The following is a 25,765-nucleotide window of genomic DNA, read 5'->3' on the forward strand; positions in this document are numbered from 1 at the left end:
GACCCCCAGAGATTAAGTAGGGACCCCCTACCTACTATATCTGTTCTATGTTAAACACAGCCTAGTGCTATTTTTAAATACATGATTATTATCATTTTGCATTCAATATTACACTGTTCAAATATTGCACAGGTTCAAAAGGTAACTTTTTTCATATCAGACATCAGTAACAGCAGTAGTGTAGCCGTGCAACAGCCATAAACATAAACATATCTGACATAACCATACATACATATGTGAGATTTCACCTGGGGACTGAATAGGCTCTTAAAATAAAAAATAAAAATATATATAGAAATGTCTAATCAACCAAAGACTTTGTAACCCCCCCTGCAGTACCTCCCCCCCTGGGTTTGTGTGTGTGTTGCTTAATGCTTGCCTCAATGTGAAAACTCACACTGGTGGTGTATGCAGCGTCGGGGTCGTCCTCCAGCACTCTGGACAGCCCGAAGTCAGACACCTTACACACCAGGTTGCTGTTGACCAGGATGTTGCGGGCGGCCAGGTCTCGGTGGATGTAGCCCAGGTCAGACAGGTAGGTCATACCTGCCGCGATGCCGCGCAGCAGCCCGACCAGCTGGATGATGGTAAACTGGCCGTCGTGTCTCTAAAAAAAACGAGAGGAGAGAAAAGAACAGGAAGGGAATCAAAAAAAATAATGGGATAATATGGCAGCGGAGAAGATGAGCAGACAGATAACAGAAGAGATTTAATCAAGATAGAGAAAGGAGTAAAGATAAGGAAATAAAACATGGCGGGGATTTGATTTTAAATAATAATCTGCAGTATTTTTCATATGAGCAAACAGTGGGTTGTTTGACATTGTCAGTGTAACACAATGTTCAATCAACCTTGTGATGTTAACTTTTGCTTTTCTGAAACCACCGGTGGAAAAAAGTCCTCCAACACACAGGAAGAAATATCGCTCCACAGTAAAACACAAGCAGCGGATCTCCAATTTTTACATTTCACCGAAGAATAACGTCCTCCTCTGCTTTCAGAGACAGTTCTAAAGTCACGCGCTCACGAAAGCATCTGAAAACCCACCGGGGGATCAAAACAAATGAAGGACATCAAAGTTTTCTTTTTAAAGTTTCTAAGATTTTCACACGAGCATCTTGAATAGTGGTGCATTGCTTTCACTGGAAATTACAGAGGCCGCGGGAGCTCAGTGCAACGCAGATTGAAAACACCCAGATAAATAAAACTCCAGCAAACTGAGAAACGCAATATTTAGAGAAGGTGCTGCGAAGAGGGAAGTCGAACACAGAAACACAACTGACAGCTGATATGTTTCCAGGAGCCACTGGAAACACGCTGGTTTATGCATTTTATAGTATTTATTTTTCCCAAATTCTCCATATGTGTTGTCACATTACTGAAGATGTATTATTAGGTTCCTGGAGTTTTATTTACTTGCACGTGTTTTACTATGTTGCAGTGTGGTGAGCTCTCTTAGGGAGCACTACAATCCTCCACAAAATTATTAGGCAATCATTGCACAAACGCAGAAAGAGGAGGCTCCTCGCTGAGGCAAGCAGTAAAAACACAAAATTAGACAACATTAAAGGCTAACAGGAACCTGTAATCTTTTCAATTAAGAACTCGGATACCGACCCTGAGGAAGGAGTCCAGAGAGCCGTTCTCCATGTACTCGGTAATGATCATCACTGGTTTACCTGGAGAGACAAAAGAGAGACGTGCAGGATTAATATAACCACTACTGAGCTGCGTGTGTTGAGTAAATTCTGAGGAAACTGAGGAGATGGTGGTGGACTTCTGGAAGTCCAGGTCCCACCCGCAGCCTGTTAACCATCACTGGGGAGTGTGAAGAGGTGGTTCAGACCTGCAAGTACCTGGGTCTACATCTGAATCATAAACTGGACTGGTTGGTTAACATAGACTGAGTCTACAAAAAAGATCAGAGCTGCCTCTACTTCCTCAGGTTCTTCTACTTCTACCAGACTATCGTTGTCCTCTTCTATGCTGTGGTGTGACGCGGAGGCAGCACTAAGAAGAAGGACACCTCACGGTTTTGACAAACTGACACGGAAAGGAGGACTCTGTGGTGGAGACAAGAGCTGGAGACCCTGGACATCGGTGACTAATGCGAGAACCATAGTCAGACAGAGAAGCTCGTTCAGGGACAGGCTGCTGTCTCTGTCCTGCTTCACGGACACGCTGAAGACGTTTGGACATAAGACTTTGTAACAACTCCCTGTGAGGAACCAACTGCATCACTGCTGATACCACCACTAGGATTCATCTAATCCTGAATATTTCTTGTGCTTTTCCCTCGTCTTTGTTTGGTTTCAGTGATTAGTTAATACACGCTACAAACCCATGTAGCGTCTTCACCCTTCAAGGCGTCTAATCAGGCAGAGCAGCACCTCTTCTCTTTAATGAGGCTTCAAACTAGAAAACAGACTAAGGTTCAGTTTGAATCCTAAAAAGCTTGTTACTGCTCATTGTTGTAAAAACATAACAGAACAATAAATTAAAGGTTATGACACAGCAACATATCCAATAGATTTCCTTATAAAGTAATATATTTTCCTCTGTGCGTGTTGTGACTCATTTCCTGTTGGTGCTGTATAGGTTATTACATTAAATAGTATGTTGTGCCATTTGATGTGGAGCTGAGACACAGGATGATAACATTACGATCCAGATGAATGGCAACTGGTAAACTACACAGTAAGTAATTCACAAACTGTACAGAAACAGTATGTCAGCTACTCTAGTAGTCCATAGATATGCCTCTGGAACAGTTTACATGATGTTTCTATTTCAGTGAAACGTGTTCACAGTTAGGAGCTGTGGATGAGCTGAGCCTTCAAACCGCCTCATGTCAGAATAATTGAGTAGTTATTTAGATATAGCCCCTTTCAGAACAACTGAATGCCATTCAACGTTCTTTATATCCTGATTGAAAAAATATATGAAAAAAGAGTAACAAACAACAACAAAAAAGGACATGGAGACTAACGCACACGTTAAAAAGGATAAGTTCAAGTAATAAAAGATCAATAAAAAAAATGAGAATAAATAAATAAAAATATAAAATTCAAAAATATAGTAAGATATAAGAATATTAAAAGTACAATGCAATAAAATGTAGAATAAAAATATAGAATAAAATAGAAACACTCAAAATTAAGATAAAATAAATAAAAAAAAACAACAAGTACGGTAAATAAAAAATAGGAGAATACAAACTGTAAAACAGAATAAAATAACTATAAGACTATGACATAAAAGTCAAGTTGGTTGGACCAGTGACACAACAAAATTTGTTTTAGTGCAAAGAATAACAAGTAAATTAGACGAATGTTTATGTGTAATAAGCTTAAATAAAAAAAAGTCCTGGGTCTGTGTGTCTGTGTTTTGTCCACTTCTCCAACCAAAACAGTAGACAAATAACTGGATAGCAGTTATCTTCACTGACAAAAATTGTAGCTTTACATGTAATGTTTTGCACCTTGCAGATACGGGGCAGATTTTTGAATGCTTTTGAACCTGTAGCATATTAATAATTATATTACTTTATATAAAATTCACAATTTCATGCATCTCTGTTTGGAGTCACAATAAAGAAATTCATAAAATACAATTTTTGACATGAATTGTTACTATTTTTAAATATTTAACAGTATTAAATTATCAATGAGAAATTTTGACTAAAATAAAGAAATAACTGAAACGTCACTAATATTCTGGCCTGTACGAGCTCAGGTAAAGTTAAACTGAACCAAAGTTAAACTGACACAATTACCGGTTTTCTGAGATGAAAAATGTTATAAATTCAAATTTGTTTTTCTATTTAATTATTTACAGTATATAGCAGTGGCTTGTGTATTCAAATAGTATTTCTGCTGACTAGAATGATGCTTTTCCCTTGTATCTTACAGTACTGACGTTCCATTTTAAATGGTGAGAGGGCTTTGGCATCAGTAAACACAAACAGGATGGAAGACCTGAGCCAGCAGTGCAGCGCTGCCTTTCTCCCTTTTTGTCAACACCGAGGAGGTCGTTGTCTTGTTTGAACACAGTTTATTGGAAGCGTCACTGGGCAAACTGACTTTGTGCAGTTCAACGTGAGCAAACAAGTCCCAGGTTCTAGCCGCGAGCGGGTCGAGTAAAAGGTGTAGTGTGAGTTAAACACGTTTTACAAGATCAATAAAAATCTGCCAGCTTTAAAGGCTAGCCCTAACGTAACAAATGGAGAAAGTCAAACCTTCCCAGGCTTTTCTGCCTCAGCAGTGCACACATATAGACATAAAAACTATACCCTCAGAGTAACTGTTGGACATGTTACTGAACTGAAATCTAATACTCTACTGAGCTTTGCTAAACGGCTCAGGATAAAAACAGACCCTGTGACACCTGCACTTCACAGAAAATAATCTTAAAAGTAACTACTTCTCTGACTTCTCTCAGCACTGATGCCTCAAATCCTAGAATATCTTTGGCTTGAATATGGGAGTATGAACAAATGAACAACTGCTTCTCTACACTATAGTTGTAGCTGCAACGTACTGTGGGTTACGACTCCCTCCAGGCGGATGACGTTGGGGTGGTCGAACTGAGCCATTATGGACGCCTCAGCCAGGAAGTCCCTCTTCTGTTTCTCCGTGTATCCCGCCTTCAGGGTCTTCAGCGCCACCGGGATGTCTCGTTTGCCCGGGAGCCTCATGCGTCCGTAGCACACCTCCCCAAACTCCCCTGAACACATGGCACAGGGACAAGCCGAATGCAGCGCTTCAAACACCGGATATCCCCATCCACACATCCTTTCAAGCCGTTCGTCTACATGAGAACGTGTCAGTTAATTTGCCAGGATAGATAACAGAAAGCAGTAGAAAGCAGCACTTATAGACTCTCCGCCCACATGGGACACTTGTGTGAAACTTGCATTTAGCTAATTATATATTTGTGCTTATCGGTGTTAATTTTAACGAAGACAATGATGAAAAGCACTATTTTCTTCTGTGACCGAGACGAGACACTGACGAACTAAAACTAAATATCTGATGATAAAGACTATGATGAAATTTGTGCCTTTTTCTGTCACTGGATTGGATGAGGAACGTTCTGATCTCAGTCTGTTGACGGTAGTTTACCAAAACTAGCAACCTGCCATGAGCCACGAGCAGATGAACTTAAAGAAAACTCAGGCAAGTACTTTCCAAGTCTTGAACTTATTGCTTTCTGCTTTTACTGACGTATATTAAAACAGCGTAACGTCTAATAATGGATTAGCATTTAACAATTAACAGTCTATAAACGTAGTTACTGGAATGACACGTTCTTGGGTATGCTACCTCTTTTAACTGTATGCAATGCATGAGCCAACCTTATTATTATTATTATTTATTTATTTATGTGCTAGAGACAGTGCACAATAATGAACATCAGTCTATCTATGCTGTCTAAATAGACGCTGGATGATAGCAACAGTGCTAATTTGCATCTGTGGTCCCTCGGCAGGTAACACAAAAACATGATATCAAAGACACAACACAAAAACATTAAATAGAACAAGGCAATAGATCTTAATAAGAGCGCATCATAAGACAGTACATTACTAAGAAGTTAAAAGTCAGTGGTTACAAGACTGGTTTATTTTCATCCGTTGCTTTAGGTGTGTTTTGAAGGTTTGTAATGTGGGACTCTCCCTTACGGAGGGTGGAGTTCGTACTGTCCTTTACATTAAGAGCAAAATCAGTAGGGACAGCACAGCGGTCTGACAGCCAGCTCTGGAAAATGACATGTAGAACTGCACTAGTGCTAAGACGAAGTGTATTTCTGCCAGTAGTGATACTGAAATATTGATACTTCCGATACCAGGTCTTTAGGTTTTAAAATCTATTCCCGAATTAAAATATCGGTACTTTCGATACTTCAGTCATTAGAGGTAATGTAGGAATATGTTGGAAAGTAACTAAACTATTGAGTTGTGGCAACACTACAAACCTTGTGAAACACCTCAGGTTAAACCACAACACAGAATACGAGACATTTATGATGAGGAGGACAGAAGAGTAATTTCTTTTCATTATCATTCTTCATTCTTTTCTTTCATTTCATTGTCATTATTTTTCTTTTTATTGTGTTTGAAACACATTTTGTATGATTGTGTCTCTGTTTGTTTTTTCTGTTGTTGTATTATCTCAGATATATAGTAAATGAGGCCACTACCTCAATATATTTAAAGTTTAAAATAAATAAATGAATTACTCTGATATCTTGTATTCTTTATGAAGCTACGATTTGAAATGCTCCATTTTTAATTTTTTATTTATTTTTATTTTTTTACCAGACACATTAGGTTGTATTTACACAAAGTAGTGGATCGGTATCACTGATACCAGCCTGAATTTTACTCGAAATCGGGAAATTGGTGGCATCGAACATCACTAACTAAGACACAAAAGTTTGGACAAACATTCTCACTGAACTGAATGAGAGATGTGTCCACACGTTTGACTGGTTGTGTATATAAGCTGAACTCATGCAGCATTTTCATCTGAAGACGTAAACCAAATTGTTGTTATATGTTTTACTTCGTAAGAACTACGCGTGTGATTGCTGTGTGTCTCTCCGGCTGCAGCGCATTGTGAAGCTGACACAGTGTTAGTATTCCTGGCCTGTCTGAGGCGCTCTGATTGACAGCCCCACGTAACGCTCTGATTCCACTCTGCTATCCTCCTCTCTGCTGCACACCACAGCCTTTACACCGGCCAATGATTTTAAGTTAGCTTGCCCAATGATTCTCACTCTGTGTGTGTGTGTTTGTGTGTGTGTGAGTGTGTGTGTGTGTGTGTGTGTGTCAAGTTCATGGTTTTACCTGAACCAATGATTTTCTCTATTTTGATCCTGGAAGCTTCAATTTCTCTGGCGAACTCGTGGACCGCCTGGCAGGGGTCCTCGTACGTGTGTGGGTCGATATAGAACCTCGCATCGGGGAATGACACTAAGATAAACAACATTAGCATTTGGTCACATATCGCAGAATGAGAGCAACATCACATCTGAGCCCCCTGTCACCGGCGTGCGCGGGGAAAAGCCTGATGAAAGGGGAAGAAATGACTCGGAGACGGGAGCAGACCCGAGACAGAGAATAAACAGCGCGCACAGAAGAAAGAGGGCGTTCTCCTGAAATCACTCAGAGCCCGCTGAAAAACTGTTTGCTCTGGGGATGAACTTTATTAAAATGCGAACTCTTCGAGGAATGCGATCGTATCTATTATTGGTAATAAACTGAGGAATGGGCCAAACATACCGTGACCATTCTGGTAATGCATCTTCTCCTCGTCAGAGTCCTGGAAGGCTTTGCTGTAGCCGCAGTGTCTATACAAACCACACACACACGCACACACGCACACACGCACACACACACACACACAAACATATGGAGGGATGAATACAGGACAATAGTGGAACATTTGTACGATCAAACTCGAAGCACAGCTCATAATTAATGAATCAATAATTGTTTATTATGAATTATTAGCTTTGACGCGGCTATTCATCACTTAGTAATACTTAGCTATTTATAAGGAACAGCTGTTCTAGTGTGTAGTCTACCTCTTAATTAGAATGGGTAAAAAAAAAAAACATATTAACTTTGAGTGTCAGTCCAAATAAGTCGCAAAAATACACATTTTCTCATTTACTCATGCACATAATAATAATTAGATCCACCTAAACTCAGCCTTTTGAGATTTCTGCTGCTACACCAGTACAATGGAGGCGGATACCATCTAGTCTGCTGATTTCAATTTCTATACCATTAGAAGTGACTTCTAAAATTATGCTTGTATGGACTGGACTCAGCGTTTTAAATTAGTAGACTTTTCCCTTTTGTAGTCGTGAACCTGTTTCTGTGGGTGTGCCACGTATTTGCAGAGATGACTGACATCGTTATTCACGTTACGAAGGCGTCGTATTCTCATATTCAGATTGAGAAGTTGCAGGCTACGGCTTTGAGGGCTGCGTTTTCTGATGTTTCCGCTGCACCGCTGCACCACAGGATACTTCACTTCCTGCTGTGTTTTAGCTCGTGTCCAGAAAAGGCCCTATGGCTTTACAGTATGTTCAGCACAGTGACTGGCTAGCTGCTGTAGCCTGCGTGCTGCTGCCGTTTGGTACGTACAGTAATATATTAACATTATGTTTTTGTTAGGAGCAGCACCGCAACGTACTGGAAAAGAGTCTGAAGAAGTAGCTAGACATGCGGAAAGCTACGGTACTATTTTTTATACAGGTTCTTTATATCTTATTTTTCATTAGGTTTATATTTTCTCAAAGCAATGGATAAGCAATAAAAAAATAAAAAAATTCTCTCGCATTTCAATTTCTTAAGTGCCTGCTTAAGAATCTAAGCAGGCACTATGGGCTACGGACTTCCCTATGTCTGCAACACCGGTTACTCTTTCACCCAGGAAAAACTCCAGGCTGTGAGGCTATTTCGCTGCAGTGGCCACATTATTGGGATATTGCAACGGATACTGCAGCCCAGAACAATACACAATGCAGAGGAATAAAGAGAGACTATAAAGCTGAGCATCATAAGCCTCTTTTGAAGCTCAGATGTCATCCTACATGCATACAGTTTTCCTTAATACAACTACTAAAATATATTTTAAAATAAACATAATTCAAGACGCATGCAGCCAGAATGTAGAGTTAAGTTGTGACAGTAGTCGCTGTTATTGTCTTTGCTCTCACTGCTAATATTATATTAGCTAATATTATGTTACTAAACTGATGCAAATTAAATTGTCTAAAAGGCACACTCGTATTTTTGTGTTTATACTTCATTTAAAACTTAAAACTTCTGCCAGTGTTTTGGCAAATTGTCCAAATTCAGGAATGAGACGGAAAGTAACATCAAGTTCTCCATGCTAACGTGCTAGCAAACGTTATCTTATCGGCTAAGATGACGCATGTCCTTATTTACCTTAGTTATTTTGTAAAATTGACATTTAGTTTATGCAGTGAAACCATTTTATGTTCCCAGTTTTTGATATTTCCACCAATAAATTGGCCGGTGATGTAATCCCCCTATCTCCTGAACCTGCTGCATGAGTGAAACCTTTCCCTCCCCATCCACCTTCCTAGTAGCATACATCAGGATTACATCCCGTGGTCCTCCAACCAAATCATCATTTTATATTCTTTAACAGAATGGGAATAAAAACTTAATATGCACCAAAGTTTGAATTAATTAAGTGCAATGAAATTAATCATTTGCTGCAGCATTACAGAGATGTAAGTATTAGACATGAAAAGGGAAGGGGGGGGCTGATGGGATAAGTGGGAGCGCTTGGCTTGCAAGCTACTGGACATGAATCAACATAATTAAATCCACTATGAGGTGGAAATTACGAGCTAGGATATTAGCTAAATAGGACAGTGAGACGACAGGGAGGACTGAGGATCATTAGTTTTAAAACCTCTCATCTACATATCATCCTTATTACCAATAGAGCAGCAGGCGGATTATGCGTGCACCTGATATTACAAACACAACAACAGAACCTAAAGGTATTTTAGCTTCTCAAACACAATCCTAAAAGAGATTCTTCCACGTTTCTGCAGGTCATTGTTATCTTTACTTTAATCAGAGTAAAACCTTGCCTTCCTTTCCGTTGCAGCCAATAAAATACATAGAAGCATAGAGAAATACAGTGCACAGGGGAGGAGGAGGGGGAGGGGGTGGTCGTCACAAGCAACAATACACAAAAAGAGGCACAGTAGAGTAGCGTAAGAAAGTGTTCCACACACAGCAGCGATGGGTAGTGTGGTAAAGTGTAGCCTTGCCGTTTCCTGCAGATGATGATGGCCAAGAAAGCGACCAGGCCGGACACCAGGGCCATGCAGATCCAGATGATGGTCATGGTGTTGTAGCGTAGAGGCGCTGTAGGGACACACACACACAAACACACAAACACACTGCGTTAGCCACCAACAGTCGACAGCTTGCACTTAAAGTGAACACACTGACACACACAGAGGCAAACACTGTCGGCAGACTGAGAGTACTTGGTCAAACAAGATAAACAGGAAATTAAAAAGCCTCCATCTTTTTTTTAATTGCATCCTGTTTGCATTAAGTTAGCTTGTCATCTGTTGTCATCTGTTCTGACGGATTGAGAGTTGCCCCGACTGCATAAGTCACCAACTTAAGTACATTGTCATAAATTGCTACTATAATGTAGGACAAACAATGGGAGTCTGAGGCTACAGTCAATAAAATGAAGAGTTAGGGTGCGACTGTGTCACTGGCAGGTGTGGTGAAGATGGAAAGGTCTGAAAAATGAAGCGGCAGAAAGGGAGAGGACTTGTGTCGTTGTCTTTTTGTTGTTTTTTTTTTTTAGGGTGACCAGACGTCTCCGATTTCTGGGGACGGTCCCTGTGTTGGATGACCTGTCCCCCAGTTAAAGCTGTCCCCAAAAATGTCCCCAATTTTAGCTTTTTATGAATGAGAAAATAAAAAAACGTTGCACACAGACTACAGTTATTACGGTAATATTTATTTAATTTTTCTTTTTTTTCGTCCAATCTATCTATCTATCTATCTATCTATCTATCTATCTATCTATCTATGTGACAGTGAAGTGAAGTGTTTCTGTCAAATTAAAGACAAATTGAAAGCATTTCACTATTAATTTGCATCTACTTCAGGCCCTCTGAAAGGCCTATTTTCAAATCTGCTTCATAGCACAATAAACTGTAGTAATGCGTGTCAAAATGAGTGAACGGTTTTCCACAATAACATCAAATTGATAACCGACTAAAGAGCCATTAATCTGTGCTTCGTTGCCTGCAGCTTTCCCCAGTAGTGACTCATGCAGGTTTGTGTGTTGCGTTGCGGCCGACTGACAAAACAACCGTGGCAATCACAGCTTTGTCAGGCTTAAAAATAGGCACGTCATCTTCCTGTGGCGGACTCATTCCGAACAAAGATATCAACATAAAAAGCACATACTGTATTTCTTGGACCGAGGTTGACATTAAATTCTCAGGGCGATCACTGGACTGACACAACGATATGATAGTGAGAAGGATTTGTCGATTACCACTGAGTGGACAGGGCAAAATAACTTGGCCAACAAACTGATTAATTAAGTAAAAAAGTATAGGCAAACAAGTTGCTTGGTGAACTTGTATTTTCTTACACTGGTGTTTTCAGCTAAATACTAAAATGCTGATGCACAGCTTCTAAAATGTCACTGGAAGTACAAATTGGGGTGAAGGGATTATGATTAGTTTAACAGGATGAAACTAGAAGTGCAACATGCACAATGCCAGAGATCTTGATATCTAAATTTAGATTATCTAAAAACTGATGGAGTAATTTTGGAATCACTCGTTCATTCAGGTTGCCATTTTATCATTCTATCACATCGCTAACAGACAATCACACTCATATGCATCTATGGCCAATTTAGAGGCGTCAGACCTAACCACTGTGCTCAAATTGCTGCTTCTTTAAAAAGAATGGAGGCCCCTGAAGCTAATACGGTTCATCTAGGGAGGGAGCATGAATGTCTGTTTTATAGCGGTCCATGTAGGGGTGGGGAAAAAATATCGATATGGCAATATATATCGCGATACCATATCGATTTAAAAAAGGAAGAAGAAAAAGTCATGTTTAGGGCCGATCATGAAGGCCTTCCACACCTCCACCACAAGTCTAATAAATTGGAAATTGATGTAATGTGTATTTTAAGCTGCATTTAATCATGCAAATCATTGAAATCTACACTATTTTTGAGAAACTGTACATCAGATCCAAAGTGTTACACTAATTATCCTCTAGTCTAATTAAGAGGTCAACCGATATAAACTTTAAACTTTAAACAATTTGCATAGTCTAAAGTTGGGTAAAGTTCACAACTGTGTGCTTGAAAAAGTCAACTTTTTTTAAATAAACTTCGGGATGTATTGATTACGCAGCACAATGGTACGTGGGATGTCTGCAGTTCTCTTGTTTTCAGGGTCTGAAAATGAATCAGGATGAGAGTTGGGGTCCAGTGAACAGCACAATGAAGGGAGACTATCAGTCAGTGAAACAGCACTGGGACTCTAACCAGGCAGGAGGCTGCGCTTTGCAGACCTAGAGTCTGCTCTGCACGGTGTCCACCAGAAGCCCTATTAGTGAAGAAGTATATTTTCCATAAAATGTTGTTTTGTTTTTTGTTTTTTTGCTAACATTTTGTGGACAGACTCATGATGCGTTCCATCCAGCCCCAGCACCGTGTACAGAGCTATTTGAAGACCGGATGTGTTGCAGTTCTGCTGACAAGGGTGACCCTCTAACAGAGCATAGATCAACGAAACGGAGGGATGGACCGGGGCAGTTAAGGGCCTCGCTGACACCCGAACCTCTTTAGCCTTGGGACCATGCTGTGCAGTCTGGCCCAGCCTTAAGAAGCTTCCTGCGCCAAGTTTTATAACAACACAAAATGTTGTTGCTGGACTTTTTCGACCAAATCAAACAAACACAAAACTGCTGAAGGGTTCCAGTGTCTCTTGGCAGGCAGGAAGGTTACCCAGCAATTCAGTGACACGCTGTGCTGCCTTTTGATTTCTTGGTTTCCTATATGACAGAGACACACACCTGCTTTCCCAGTCTGAATCTCTATGTTCTGGCTGAAGCGTCCGCAGCCTGCTGACGTTCTGGCTCGGACCTGGAAGATGTACTTGGTGCCCGGCTTCAGTCCTGATACTCGGGCACTGGTGTTTTTAGACTTCAGAGTAGAGTAACTGTGCTCTTCATTATCCTGTAAAAAAAAAAAAAACTGAATAAAAATAAACAGAATAAATTGACAACAACTTTCTTTACATTCAGTGGGTTTACATTCACAATTTAATTCGACATTCTGAATGTAGTCCTTGTCTCAGTTTACATGTAACGGAGAAAATAGAATAACTGATGGAAACATGTCCTCCTCCTCCACACTAGGTGGCGATATGTGTGTTTTCAGCGGGTTAATACGGCCCCCCTTTCAGGACCAATAACCATTTCAAACAACAACCAGAAGGGTAATAGGGGGTTCTTCTACTGTTTACCTTCTTTGTCTGTGAGTGGCACAGTTAAAGTCCAATTAAGGCGCATACATGCCGGAGAAAATCGATTTCCAATCCCATTACCTGGGTGTGTTAATCCAATAAAGAGAATTACGATAGTACTCGGAGTAGCGGGTTTACATGCACTTAAGTTGTCCAGTTAAAGTCAGATTAAGGCAATAATTTGTTTTGTTTTTTTTTTCACGTGCATGTAAACGTACTGATGGACACTGATATCATGCGAATAACTGGAATAATAGTCAACCACCTCAGTTGAAACAGAATGGCCGAATCTGGCCTGTTTTGGAAAGAATTTTTTAATCTTCCAAGTAGAGGGGTGGTGTAAAGGACTGATAGGAAAATAAATCTTGATGCAGTCATTTCTCTGTGGTTGGATAAACACATTCTTTCTGCACATGGAGATAGCAACACAGCAAGTTGCTCAAGTGTTTGAAAGAATGACTGCAGCAACAATGAATGAGTGATGAAAATGTGAGTCCTGTTCTTCCATTGAATAAATCCAGCGTTGTCAGAAAAGTTGGGGGAAAATAAACCTTCTCTTTCTTCTTCTAGTATATTATATTTCCCACAGATAGCATGCTCCACTACCATGAAAGTCAGCTTGACTTCTCCCGCCCACAAACTGTCTGCGGCGGTCTGCCGGGCTGATTAAATGTTGGACGTGATGGACATACGGCTGCATTGTCATAATGGCATCTGAGCATTGAATTCAGGCAGAACCACCATGTGGATGTCAGTAACGTTGGATTCAGACTGATATTTTTGGGGCAGGTGAATGTACACAATATTACTTTCTTTTTTTATTGAAATGTATGCAGCTTAATATCTCATATTACTCTGAAATGAAAGCACAGGCCAAATAAACAACTGAAGTGGAAAAAAATATATATATTCTAAACTTTGGATTTATCAAAGTCACAATCTGAAATGTGTCTCTTGTAGGGCACCAGTTCATCACAAATCAGCTCCATGGGGTTAAAGTCTAGAGACTGGGCCATGGTCCACTCCATGTTTTCAAGCTTTCCATCTTGTTTTTATCCTGAGGTAGTTCTGGTAGAGCTTGGACTAAAGCTTTGTTTCATTATCTTGATGTAGGATGAAGCTCTGACCAACTAGACCAGAGGATACCGTTCTAAAACCAGTAGTGTGTATCTTGTCACTTTATCGTGGTATTTAGAGTCCATGTAAAGAGTTTGGAAGTAGGACGCTCTAATCAGAATGAACTCTATCACATCCACTGAGGACAATGCAGCTTAGTCTTTCACTGCTTTTGTCTTGAACTGTTATACTCGTCTTAACAGAAGTCCAAAAAAGACAGATCCCACCAAATCTGACGCACACAAGGCTTCATCAGCGCTTTGTTCATTTTAAAACAACTTGTTGGTGCATTTTTACCATAAATGAATATAATCTGATCTGCCAGTCAGACTCAACTGTCAGGTAATTACTTCAGACAAATTCAGAGCTGCCTCCATCAGCCCAAAAAAATAACACTTTTAAAAGTGTTCTTCTGATTCTATACGTCCATTTATAAAGCTGTTCAAAAATAAATTGCCTTGCACATTATTACTACGTACCTACGTACCAAAGTATTATGACACATGTGTCTGTGAAGGTTCTCAGTCATCAGGGTCATAGTGGTACAAAAGGATGAATGAATAATTATTAATTTCGAACAAAAATTGAAATAAAAAGTACACAGTCAACAGTCAACTTCATTATAATAAGCTAATAGTTATAATTATAACCTATCTTCCTCCTTGTATTGAAGAAATGTCTTTTGTATTTGCTTTTGAAGTCATTTATGTTATTTATCTGCTTTAATTGGATTTCTAAGTCATCCCATAACTTCACTCCACAGATGGAGATACACACATACTCTTCAATGTTAACTGGCCATGATGTATTTTGAAGTTCAGTTCACCTTCCTCCTTTTTTTTTTAAACACCTTTTGGATCATGACAACGTTCAGCGGTTTGACGGAACATATTGTCTTTTGATTAGCGATAGCGCGCTCGTCGTTTGTTCTGATCTGCCTGCTGCAGCCTTATTCAGTGTGGTGGTGGTGGGAGAGTAACATCAACAGAACAATAACAGAAGTTCCACGGAGCTTCCAAGCAGCAGAATAAGTGAATCATTCATGTGTCCTCAAGGATAAGAGCCTAATTATGAAGAAGCGTTTGGTGCGGAAACAAGAGCCTTTTTTTTTTGTTTTTTGTCTTCATCATCCTCGGCTAGTGGGGCGCTGCAGCGGGGGCCACCCTCGCTGTGCCTCGTTGTTTCGTGCTCTATTAAAAAAAACCTTAAGAAAGCACATTGCTGACTTGTCCATTTGAAATCCCCTACAGGCATCTCACCCCGTGAGCAAGGCCAGATTAAGACACCAGTGCAATAGACGAGCTAATCCTTCAGCTCGCCCCGCACCATCCTGCTTATTTGGCTATGAGACTACTGGCTCCCAGGACGCTCTCTCTGCAATTAGCTGATATCTATCACTACAAACACACACACACTCCACTCACCCGGACACACACAGTTACAATTAGCTCATCGCGATGCTCAGGCCCCCACCAGCCGCTTGCTGTCACCGTCGCTTCTTCTAAGTTGGAATCTGCGCCGTCTCATCCACGTTGGCTTTCAATTAGCTCAACCTGCCAGCGGCATCTTTTTTCTTGGATTAAGTTATCCAGACTCTATCCACCCTCTCCTACTTTGGCTCAGCTTAGTCTCAGCCCTTTGAAGACAATGAGTTCTTACAGGTGCAACAGAGACTGTGACGCTTTCTCCTACTTTTCCCCTACTTTCTAAGCTGCCTGAAAAGTTCCCTGATAGTTTTTTTGGGGGGGACAATAAAACAAAATGTGTTGACATATGCCTAAAACAAATGACTACAGCACTTGTTTTTTGTATTTTTTTGTTGTTTTTTTGGACTCAGTGTCTGAGTTTAATACCTTCTCGTAGTATTTGATGTCGTACTCCAGGATCACTCCGTTGGGCCGGTCGGGTTCATGCCACATCAGAGTGACACTGTTCTGACTGGTGTTCTCCTGGCGGATCGCTAACACCTCCGAGGGGGCTGCAAAGCAAAACGGAGAGAGATCACTGCTTCGTGAGTTCACAGGCTTGTCCCAAAGTCAACTATAGATAGATAGATAGATAGATAGATAGATAGATAGATAGATAGATAGATAGATAGATAGATGCTTTATTAATCCCAAACTGGGAAATTTTAATGTTGCAGCAGCAACTATTACTATATATAAAAGGAAAAACATAATCTACTATATACCCGTTATTTACAGAATAATAAAAATACGTGAATTGAAAAATAGTGTATACAAGGAGGAAAAAGAAATAATGTACAGAGTGTTATCTGTCACATGCAGATGAGGAGTTGAACAGGCGTATGGCTTGAGGCAGGAAAGATTTCCTGTAGCGTTTTTTGAGACAACAGAGTTGTCTGAGTCTATACAACAGCTACAGTGAACACAGATTATAAGATTGTAGATGCCTTTGTAAGTGCCTTTAACATACAGTCTCAAAACAAACAGATTCATTTTGTGGCCCATTTATTGTAGTGAGAACACAACAACAGAGTTGTCTGAGTCTATACAACAGCTACAGTGAACACAGATTATCTCTGGTAAGTGCTTTTACCATACAGTCTCAAAACAAACAGATTCATTTTGTGGCCCATTTATTGTAGTGAGAACACAACAACAGAGTTAGAAGTATAGGAGGAGCACGGAAACACGTGAAGCTACGAAAGCTTCGTAAGGTGACATTATGTCATTGTGTGTATTGGACCATGAGATTCGATGTTTAGCCAGATGTATGTGTGAATGACAGATGTATCCCTCCTCTCCTCTCCTCTCCTCTCCTCTGTCTCGAGCTTCGTTATGCTCAAACTTTCTTCCTGTTGTTCTCCTTAGCTCAGCGGTGTCATTTCAGATGGGGGTCCACATACAGCTCAATTTCATCTCAAACAAGCCAGACCAGTAACATACAGTAACACCATAATACTCTAATCTGACTACCTTTTTCCAGTAACTAGTAATCTAATGTGTTTCTATTTCCAAACCAGTAATCAGATTAAAGTTACTTATGTAAGTTACTGTGCGTTACCATTTTTCACATTTTATATTTTTGCTTTCTTCTTGCATCTTGCTGAGTGACGTCATGTATGCAACACAAACGTGAGCAACAACGGAGGGAGGAGAGGAATGAGCGTTTTCGTGCTGGAGTAGTGGTTAGTGGTGCAGCTTGGAGGCCAAAGAGTCATAGGTTCACCTCCCAAAGAAAAAAAAAAAAAGAATTAAGAGTCTCTAATTCAAGATCAATAAGTTAGAGGGTTAGGGAGAGATGAAGACGTTGGTTGGCCAGTATGTTGTGGAAGAAATGCCGCATTGTTGATAATAATATGTTTTTTATTTAGTTTCTTTTGTTGGGCGGGCGGCAGCTGCTGAATATAACTAATAAAGCAACTTGTAATCTAACTTAGTTACTTTTTAAAGGAGTAATCAGTAATCAACAATTTTTTAACTAGTTTTAGTGCAAAGAAGAACAAGAATGTTTATATTTGATAAACTATACTTTAAAAAAAATTAAATTTCTGAAGAAAAATAGTGCATTTTGGGAACATGGCTGTCTATGGTTCCGTTCACTTCTCTGATTAAAACAGTGGACAAATTAAGAATAGCAGTTATTTCCATATAAAACATGAAGTCGTCTATGTAATTTTCACCCTTTAAATCGACCTGACCCTCTGGTGGTCTGGAGGGCCACTTTTGGCCCCCGGGCCATATGTTTGACACCTGTGCATTAGTACTTAGTACTTAAATAAATTGAACTGAATCGAACTGAAACTGAACTGCACCAACGTTTGTGCCGTGTTTGACCACCAGCAGTGAACATGTAGTATAAATGTTACAAGTGATCTCAAGACTTTTATAGACTACTAGAAGTTCAGTAATCACTGTGGTGGGTGTATGCAAATGTTCTCTTTAGATACAGATATTTGTTTTGTGTCTAAGGTCCATATGGAGCGTAGAGGTGTCAGAGTTAGACCTGAGTACTGTTCACTGGCAGTAGCAGCTATTGCACCTGATGGAAACAATGCGCGCACGACACAACCTGTTCTTTATTATCAGCACAAAATGTCGCAGAGACAGCACATTTCTTTCAAAGATTCTTTTTTTAGCACTTGTGCACATTTGACAGTGAGAGAGACGGAAAGGAGAGACGAAAGATGTGTCTGATGAAAGGGCCAAGGCTGGATCCCAACTCAGAATGATGTGGCTGCAAGTGAGCCACCAAAAGCCAAAGAACTTCATTTTTCCACCAATTCATTTTGAGGATTTCTCTTTTCTTGGGGTCCCTTAAAACTACTGTACTGTTTGATCGTTATCCTTAGATGGAAAAATAACTCAGTGCTGAGAATGTTTCATTGTTTAAGTATTTGTAAAGTAGCTACAGTACTGAAGGTCATTGGAAAAAGATATATTAAAGACATACAGTATATATGTATATAACAGATATCACCATGAAACTTCTCCAGTTGATTACTTACATAAATACAATATTTTTTTGTATTACAAGTTTTCTATTAATTTATATTTAAATATGCAAATGAGGAGTTATCTACTTAAATATGCGCTAATTTGCATACATTTCCAGAACAGAAATCTGAATAATAACTGAAATGACGTTCAAAATTCTTGTTTCATGTTGTTAAGATATTAGATTTCCATGTATTCACCGAGGGAATTTTGGATATCTCTTTTTATCGCTCCATAAATCACAAAACACTGTCAACAGTCCAAAAAAAATCTATTTTTGCCATGTTTTTAGGACTAAAATGTTATATAAACCAGGCTCTGAAGTCCCTCTGTAAATACCTGCAGAATGTAACTAGGAATAAATTTGTAAAGTTTGGTTTGTGCAAGTGCTACTGAAGTGGAGATTTTTGGTTCAGAGTAGCAGAAAAACTAATTTTGAGAAAACGGCCTTCAAAGTTTTACATTACAAAACCACTATTTACCAAAACCAAATCTACTCAAATCCTGTAAAACACATCACATAATCATGTCAACACATATAATATCAAAATATCAGATTAAATTTCTAATAAGTTCATTCAAGCGTGAAACATGAATGATGACCCACTGCTGATCGTCTCCACCTTCGTCTCCTTTCACCAAACACAATTTACGGCCGGATGAACTCAGATGAGTCTGACAGAAAATTAGCGGTTTAGAAATTTAGAAATTTAACGTTAAATTCAGAGTTTAGCTTCGGATCATAATTTCTACTTTCACAATTTGTTGCCAATACAAAGGATATGACCATATTTGGACATGACAGACTTCTGCAGGAGAAAAACAGCTTCACAACGGTACCTCATACGCCGGGGTACAGACGAGGCTACGAGACGACTTTTAGCCAGTTTAGGATTAAATTAAAGGTGCAACAAAGACAAAATGTAGTGAAATGAACAACTAAATATGTAATTTTGACCTTTTTTTTTTTAACTATGTTGATAGATACATGTAAATGAAGCAAAATGTCAAAAAATCTCGCCTTAAACTAGGACTATGGGCATCTTCAAAAGAAGGCAGCAAGACAAGCTCTAATTATTATTATTTTACCTTTATGTATGTCACTATGGGAAATTATTTCCCTGCATTTAACTCAGCCATTTGTTCATTTGTGAAGCATCAAGGAAGGAGTTTGAGGTTTGGGAGTTTACTCAACATGACTGCTTCTCTAACCACTGCAGTACATTTGAGGGGACTTTATTTCCAGGAAAAGTGGATACAAGTTGTGTCAAAGTGTTTTGTAATGATTTATATCGTTGAGAACCCTACCTGCCTGGTTCGTTGTGATGTTCACCACGGCGTAAGGCGACGGCTCATTGCTCAGGTGCGTCACAGCGTTCATGGCGAGGATGCGGAAGGAGTAGTTGGTGTGGGCCACCAGGTTGAGCACCGTCACCCAGGACTCCTTCAAGCCCGTCTGCCGGGGCGAGAACCGAACCACGCCCGTGCCGGAGCGCTCCACGATCCCTCCCCCGCCGGCGCCGATGCTCGCCCCTCCTCCGCCCGCCTTCCCGATTCCGGCGCCTCCCGGAGAGGACGCGCAGTCCTCGCAGGGTCCGTCCCCGGAGCATTTCTGACACAGCACGCTGTACAGCAGGTCGCTCCGGCCCCCGGTGTCCAGAGGGCGATCCCACTCTAAATTCACAGAGGTCCCGTTCACTGAGGAGATGACGTTTACTGGAGCAGACGGAGGACCTGGAGAAAAGGAAGTCAGAGGTTTGATCGTGTCTAAAAAAAGTAAAATTGGATTTTTGGAAGATAAGGAACATTCGGTACACTTTTTCATATTTGCAGAGTTGTGGGGTATATTTGTGTGCACCGTTTGAACATGTTCTTAGTGTACACTGTGTTTGTGCTTACGGGAGCACGAGGCTGCCGGCGGGTCATCTGCCGCCCGATAGTAGTTGGAGTCGCAAGGGCAGGAGAGCGCCGCTCTGGTCTCCGAGTGGCTGTGTTGAGGACATTTACCGCACAGGCCATCGCCCGCCACCGGCTTATAGAAGCCCACCTCACATGCTGCAGAGAGAATAAACAGAGTAAATAGAGAGCTCGCAGGGAAGAGGCTGCCCTCCCGTAATCATTCAGACCCTGATAAAATTCGGAGGGAGCGCAGTCAGAAAGTCATGAATCACACTCTCACAGCAAGCGGCGTATATCAACGCACAGCTTCAACTTTTTCAAAAACTGTGTCATCTCCACCAAAGAATTCATTTTAGGACATAGGCCCCCTCCCCCCTCCTCCTCCTCCTCCTCCTCCTCCCTCCCTCCCTCCTCTTTCCCAATCTATGTATAATTACAGGCCTCGTAACCGCAGAGACCGCAGAGCAGGCGAGATGAAAGTCATACTTCTTTCTGCTCAGATTTGGGCTGAAAAGGCGCTGCACTGTTGATACTCCCAGTGAGACCATCAGAATCCAGACCGTGCTTCAACCTTATTCAGCTCCTCTGATACATATTCACTTTTAACTCTGCACTGATTAATAATGGAGGGAGCTCTGATAAATATATTCCCTTTCCGTGCGGTTAATAGGCTTCTGCTATGGTAAATAGGGCAGGGGTAAACCTCGCACACATCAAGCACAGCAGCGGCAGACAACGACGACGTGCTCGTGTTTACTCTTCCTCCACTCGGGGTAATGTATGCGTGTTAGTTTACAGATGCGGCGTTTACCCAACCTCTCCCTGTTAAGTTCATTTTAGGTGTTTAGGCTTCTGAAAGAAGCACGAAACTGAATAACCGACACGACTGAAACAAAGCGAATAGTTGTATTCAGGACGACTGGTTGAGGCGTTTCAGATGCGTCTGGGAAAGAGTGGCACTCGCCCTTTCTTGTACTTGAAAAGCGTGCATGCAAATGATCGTCGCGGCTGCACAGAAACGCACACAGATTCACTCACGCGATGGTTGTGCGATGCAACCATTTGATCTGATGTCACCCAGCCCACATTATACATACAGTCAGTTTTGACTGACACACAAACGTGAAATAGAAACGAGAACAGAGAAGACGTAGAAAGATGCCGGGTGAAGTGTTTGCCTCAGGAAATTAAAATAAATGACGCAGTCATGAGGTTATCTCCACGTGTCACAGTTTATGAGACGCTCCAGGGAGGAAAAATAAAATCTGGTCGTAGGCTCAAACAGTAAGAAACAAGATTCAGAACTGTAAATTATTCTACTTCGCAATGAGAGATGGATCTATCAAGTGTATTAGGACTAGTTTTCACATTATCAGTAACAAATATTTAGGTTTAACATAAGAGAAGGCCTAAGAGAACCTCAATGAGAGACACTTAGACTAATTTTTGAAAAACAATAAGTTCCCATCAACAAGACAATGATGTCTGAGGAAAATCAAATCACAGGATAAACAGCAATTCAACCATGAGTCACTCCACGTTAATGTTAGTGAGCAAAGCAAATTGAAAACAATGCAACATCCACTGTCCACTGACATAGACTGTAAAAGAAGTTACAAAGAAATGTCGGATTATACACTGCACTTATTCATATTATTATTTTTTTTTTTTTTAAAGCAAGCCCCATTATGGTTCAGAATTTGTAAATGTTTTTTTTTTTTTTTTTTTATCAATTACTGACTTTTCCCCCACAGAGCTTGGGCAAAGTTAATTACATTAATTCACTTATAATCTCAAAACTGCAAAGATCCTTCATGTCATTGAAACCTACAAAGGAGTAGTTGTGCTGTAAATTGTGCTAACCAAACTCAATACTCTGTTATTTTGATTATTCTTCAGTGAACGGTTGTCAATGGTAACTGTCAATCATCACGACGTCACATCAGCTAAAACAACAATTTGCAGAAAAACGGGCCCTTGAACATGCGTCGTCATTATATTAACTATCTAAAATGACAGACGTCATTTATTTGATGTGTATTTTGGTTGATTCAGTTTGACCCAAGTCCCATCCACTAACGTGTAAGAGCTTATGACATGTACTGCAGCCAGCCACCAGGGGGAGCTCTACGTTCTTTGCCTGTAGGAGCCACTTTTTTTTCCACTCTACATTATCAGATCACCTCTTCATTAAGGGCAACACACACGTTATGAAAAATTAATGTGTGTTACATCTGAATAAATATTACAGCCTAGTCCCAGTAATTCAACCTAATAACAGCATAATTTAAAGATAATCTAATGACACAATCAGCTCAAACAACATGAGAAGCAGAATGACTTAATTAGAGTCTTGGGAGATGTCAGCAACAATGTGATGGGAGCATTTCTAGGCAAGTCCAAGGTCAGTTTTCCATATCATTATAACAGGATTGAACTGACATGTTTACTGCACATGTGGAGTTTTTGGAAGCACTGACTACACATTGTAAAAGCTAAATTATCATACACTTGGCCCTAGTGTACCAGTTCTACTTCACCAAACTCACCTTTGCTGCGTTTATATAGTTGTGTTGACATAGAATCTGTGTTCACGTTGCTTAAATTGGCACCTGGCTACACAAGTTTTCATTTAACATGACAAGAAGCATCGTAAAAGTAAAACAAATCACAGCTTAGGAGGCTTCTGTTCCATTATTGCTGCTTTTTATTGCAAATCTGATTGCATATATATTTACACCAAATTACTGGAGTATTTGTAGAAACATGCAATCCAGACTAAAAGAAAGTCTTAGTTTTTATCTGGTTGATGAGCAGGACTTTTACACAATAGCGTCTGCTAGTCTTCTTCATTATTCAACCTCCAGTCTTTATGATCAGCCATTTGATGTGCCCCGACTTGTTTCTTTCTGCCTGTTCCTTTTAGCTGACAATATGGGCTTCCATTAAGGGACATAAAAGACATAAAAAAAAAAGAAGCTGCAATAATGAAGAGAGGGGATGGAGATGCTTTGGTCCTTCTCATGCGTTTGTCACATGAACACTGTCAGTGCAGATAGAACTAAAAAGTGCATTGATTAATTGAAGATCTACACTATCACTGTTACAAAAGACCAGCATGAAGTTTGAGAGAGAATCTTGTGACAACTAGAAGCTGAAAATGCTGAAACATGATAAGACTAAGTTTATAGTTTATTAGCACGAGTAACTAAAGACATATTAATCATTTACAATCAGTGCAAACATTTTCAGGGCTCTCAGTGGAAACCTTAACTATCCAGCATGCATGCAAAGATCACAGACCTTTCAGTGGGTTGACAAATATGGGAACACAAGTAAGAGCTGCAGGTTCGGCCAAGGTGAACTAGTAGGTGCAAGGTGAGGAGGAGCTGGGAGCAGCTTGAGGTTTGTGGAAAAGGATTTAGACGTTTAACTGGGCTCAGTATTTTACCCAGAGTCAGACATTAGGGTTGACATGGCTACAAACCAAGAGTGAAGCAGATTCAGCGAACATTTAATCTGAGCCACACTGAAAAAAGCAAACTAAGAATATGTCATTTTTACATAATTAAGTCATGACATGAATATATTATGTTTTGAATTTAAGGCATTTTGATTTTTTTCATTATGAAGACCCCCGCAACATACAATTTGTTCGTTGTATTTACTTTGCTCCAACTGTGGCCTGATGTTATGAATTCTGGGTAAATCGCACCAACCAACCAGCTCCACAAAAGAAGAGACTGGAAAAAGTGGAAGACTGGACTTTAAGATAAGAAAGTTAATGTTAGTGATACAGTTGGTTAATTACTGCAGTCTTTCAGGTTTTATATTGTTGTAGAAAAGAACAATTAAAATAACTGGAGACTCTTGATGTAATTTTGAATTAACAACAGCAAGTGGCTTCAAAAGACTTTTTAGGTGAAGCTAATGTCAGCTAAGTTATTTTAAAATACTTGATTCAAGTTTAGTTTCAAGCTAACGTTTGCAAATGTAATTTAAAATAAAGCAGAGATGTGTTTTTTCCTGTACGTAACATTAGCTTACGGAGCTAACACCAATTAGCCGTTCGCTAACACCGGTTAGCCATTAAAATGTGATTTACATGATCATTTCCCCTTAAACTTTAACTCTCTGAATGTGCAGATCCTTCCTATGTCCATATGAGACACTACATCTGTCACTAGAGATGAACAGACTGGGGGTGATGGAGTTCTCTTTCACTCTCACTGCCACCATAGGAGCCAGAAGCTATTTCTATTTGCAAAATTCATCCCAGACTGTTTTCTCGTCCTCCTTTTTATCCTGTTAATCCCCCCCCTCCACCAACCACCCCCCCTCCTCATCCCTTGATGTTTTTTGTGAAGCCCCTGAGTTGAAAAGCAGGTCACGATAAACATCGGAACAGCTCGTTCATCAAGGAGAACGAGCGGCGAGCGCTTTGAAGTCTCTGACATATTCACTACGAGTTCTACCTACGCAACACACACACGCACACAAAGGTTATGGTAATGCAAAACACACAAATATACACATGGTGATGTCTGATGCAGCCACGGTAACCACACGCTACATCAATTCATGAAGACACAAGTGAATATGCAAAGACAGAGAGAAGGTGGGCAGGGTCAGGACCAGCTGTGAGGACCTTTCACTTCACGTCTGATTTGATGAGTGTGGAGGAAATTATTAAGGTGTCAACGGGAATTATAAAAATAACCATTAATGATTAAACGACCACTGAAATGACTAACAGCTGCAAACAAATCGCCTAATAACTAGCTTAACATCATGATGATTTTACTCTGATATTTATTAATGAATGCAGTGGAGAGCATTTTAATGTATAACCAACAACCTCCATCAGGACCTGCTTAGCTTTTTTAAAATGTGTGTGTCACCACGTTGAGGTTTACAGGGAATCTACCTGCACCTTCAGTTGATGCTCTCCACTCCCTCTGAGCTACTAATATTCTAATTTAGCATCACCAATTAACCTAACCAGCATGTTTTCTTGGGTTGTGGATGGAAACCTACGCAGAGAACATGTAAACTAGGGCCGTGCAAAGCCTCCAGTATTTATATTTGTTGAGGGACATTTGAATAAAACATGTGTAAAAATGTATTGTTTTTTTCTAATTTAGGATATAAAGATGTAAAAATACGTATTCTTTAATTATCCATTATAATAATTATGGATGTATTTG

General features: G+C 40.1%; 1 protein-coding gene across 3 annotated transcripts in view; it reads right to left on the reverse strand.

The window, feature by feature from the left end:
- Positions 1-25,765, reverse strand: part of epha8 (eph receptor A8) — a 130,622-nt gene that overhangs the window by 9,823 nt on the left and 95,034 nt on the right. For 2 of the 3 annotated variants that reach the window (XM_047583639.1, XM_047583637.1), the window contains exons 7-16: positions 20,559-20,714; positions 19,968-20,393; positions 16,053-16,177; positions 12,632-12,794; positions 9,793-9,925; positions 7,286-7,353; positions 6,851-6,976; positions 4,540-4,725; positions 1,618-1,679; positions 398-607 (exon numbers count right to left, since the gene is read on the reverse strand). In XM_047583639.1, the coding sequence (XP_047439595.1) occupies positions 398-607; positions 1,618-1,679; positions 4,540-4,725; positions 6,851-6,976; positions 7,286-7,353; positions 9,793-9,925; positions 12,632-12,794; positions 16,053-16,177; positions 19,968-20,393; positions 20,559-20,714 (1,655 nt within the window). The remainder of the gene's footprint in view (positions 1-397; positions 608-1,617; positions 1,680-4,539; positions 4,726-6,850; positions 6,977-7,285; positions 7,354-9,792; positions 9,926-12,631; positions 12,795-16,052; positions 16,178-19,967; positions 20,394-20,558; positions 20,715-25,765) is intronic. The other variant, XM_047583638.1, reaches the window with a different exon arrangement.

The sequence above is a fragment of the Mugil cephalus genome, chromosome 4 (genome assembly GCF_022458985.1).
Source record: "Mugil cephalus isolate CIBA_MC_2020 chromosome 4, CIBA_Mcephalus_1.1, whole genome shotgun sequence".
In the NCBI taxonomy this organism is placed as follows: Eukaryota; Metazoa; Chordata; class Actinopteri; order Mugiliformes; family Mugilidae; genus Mugil; species Mugil cephalus.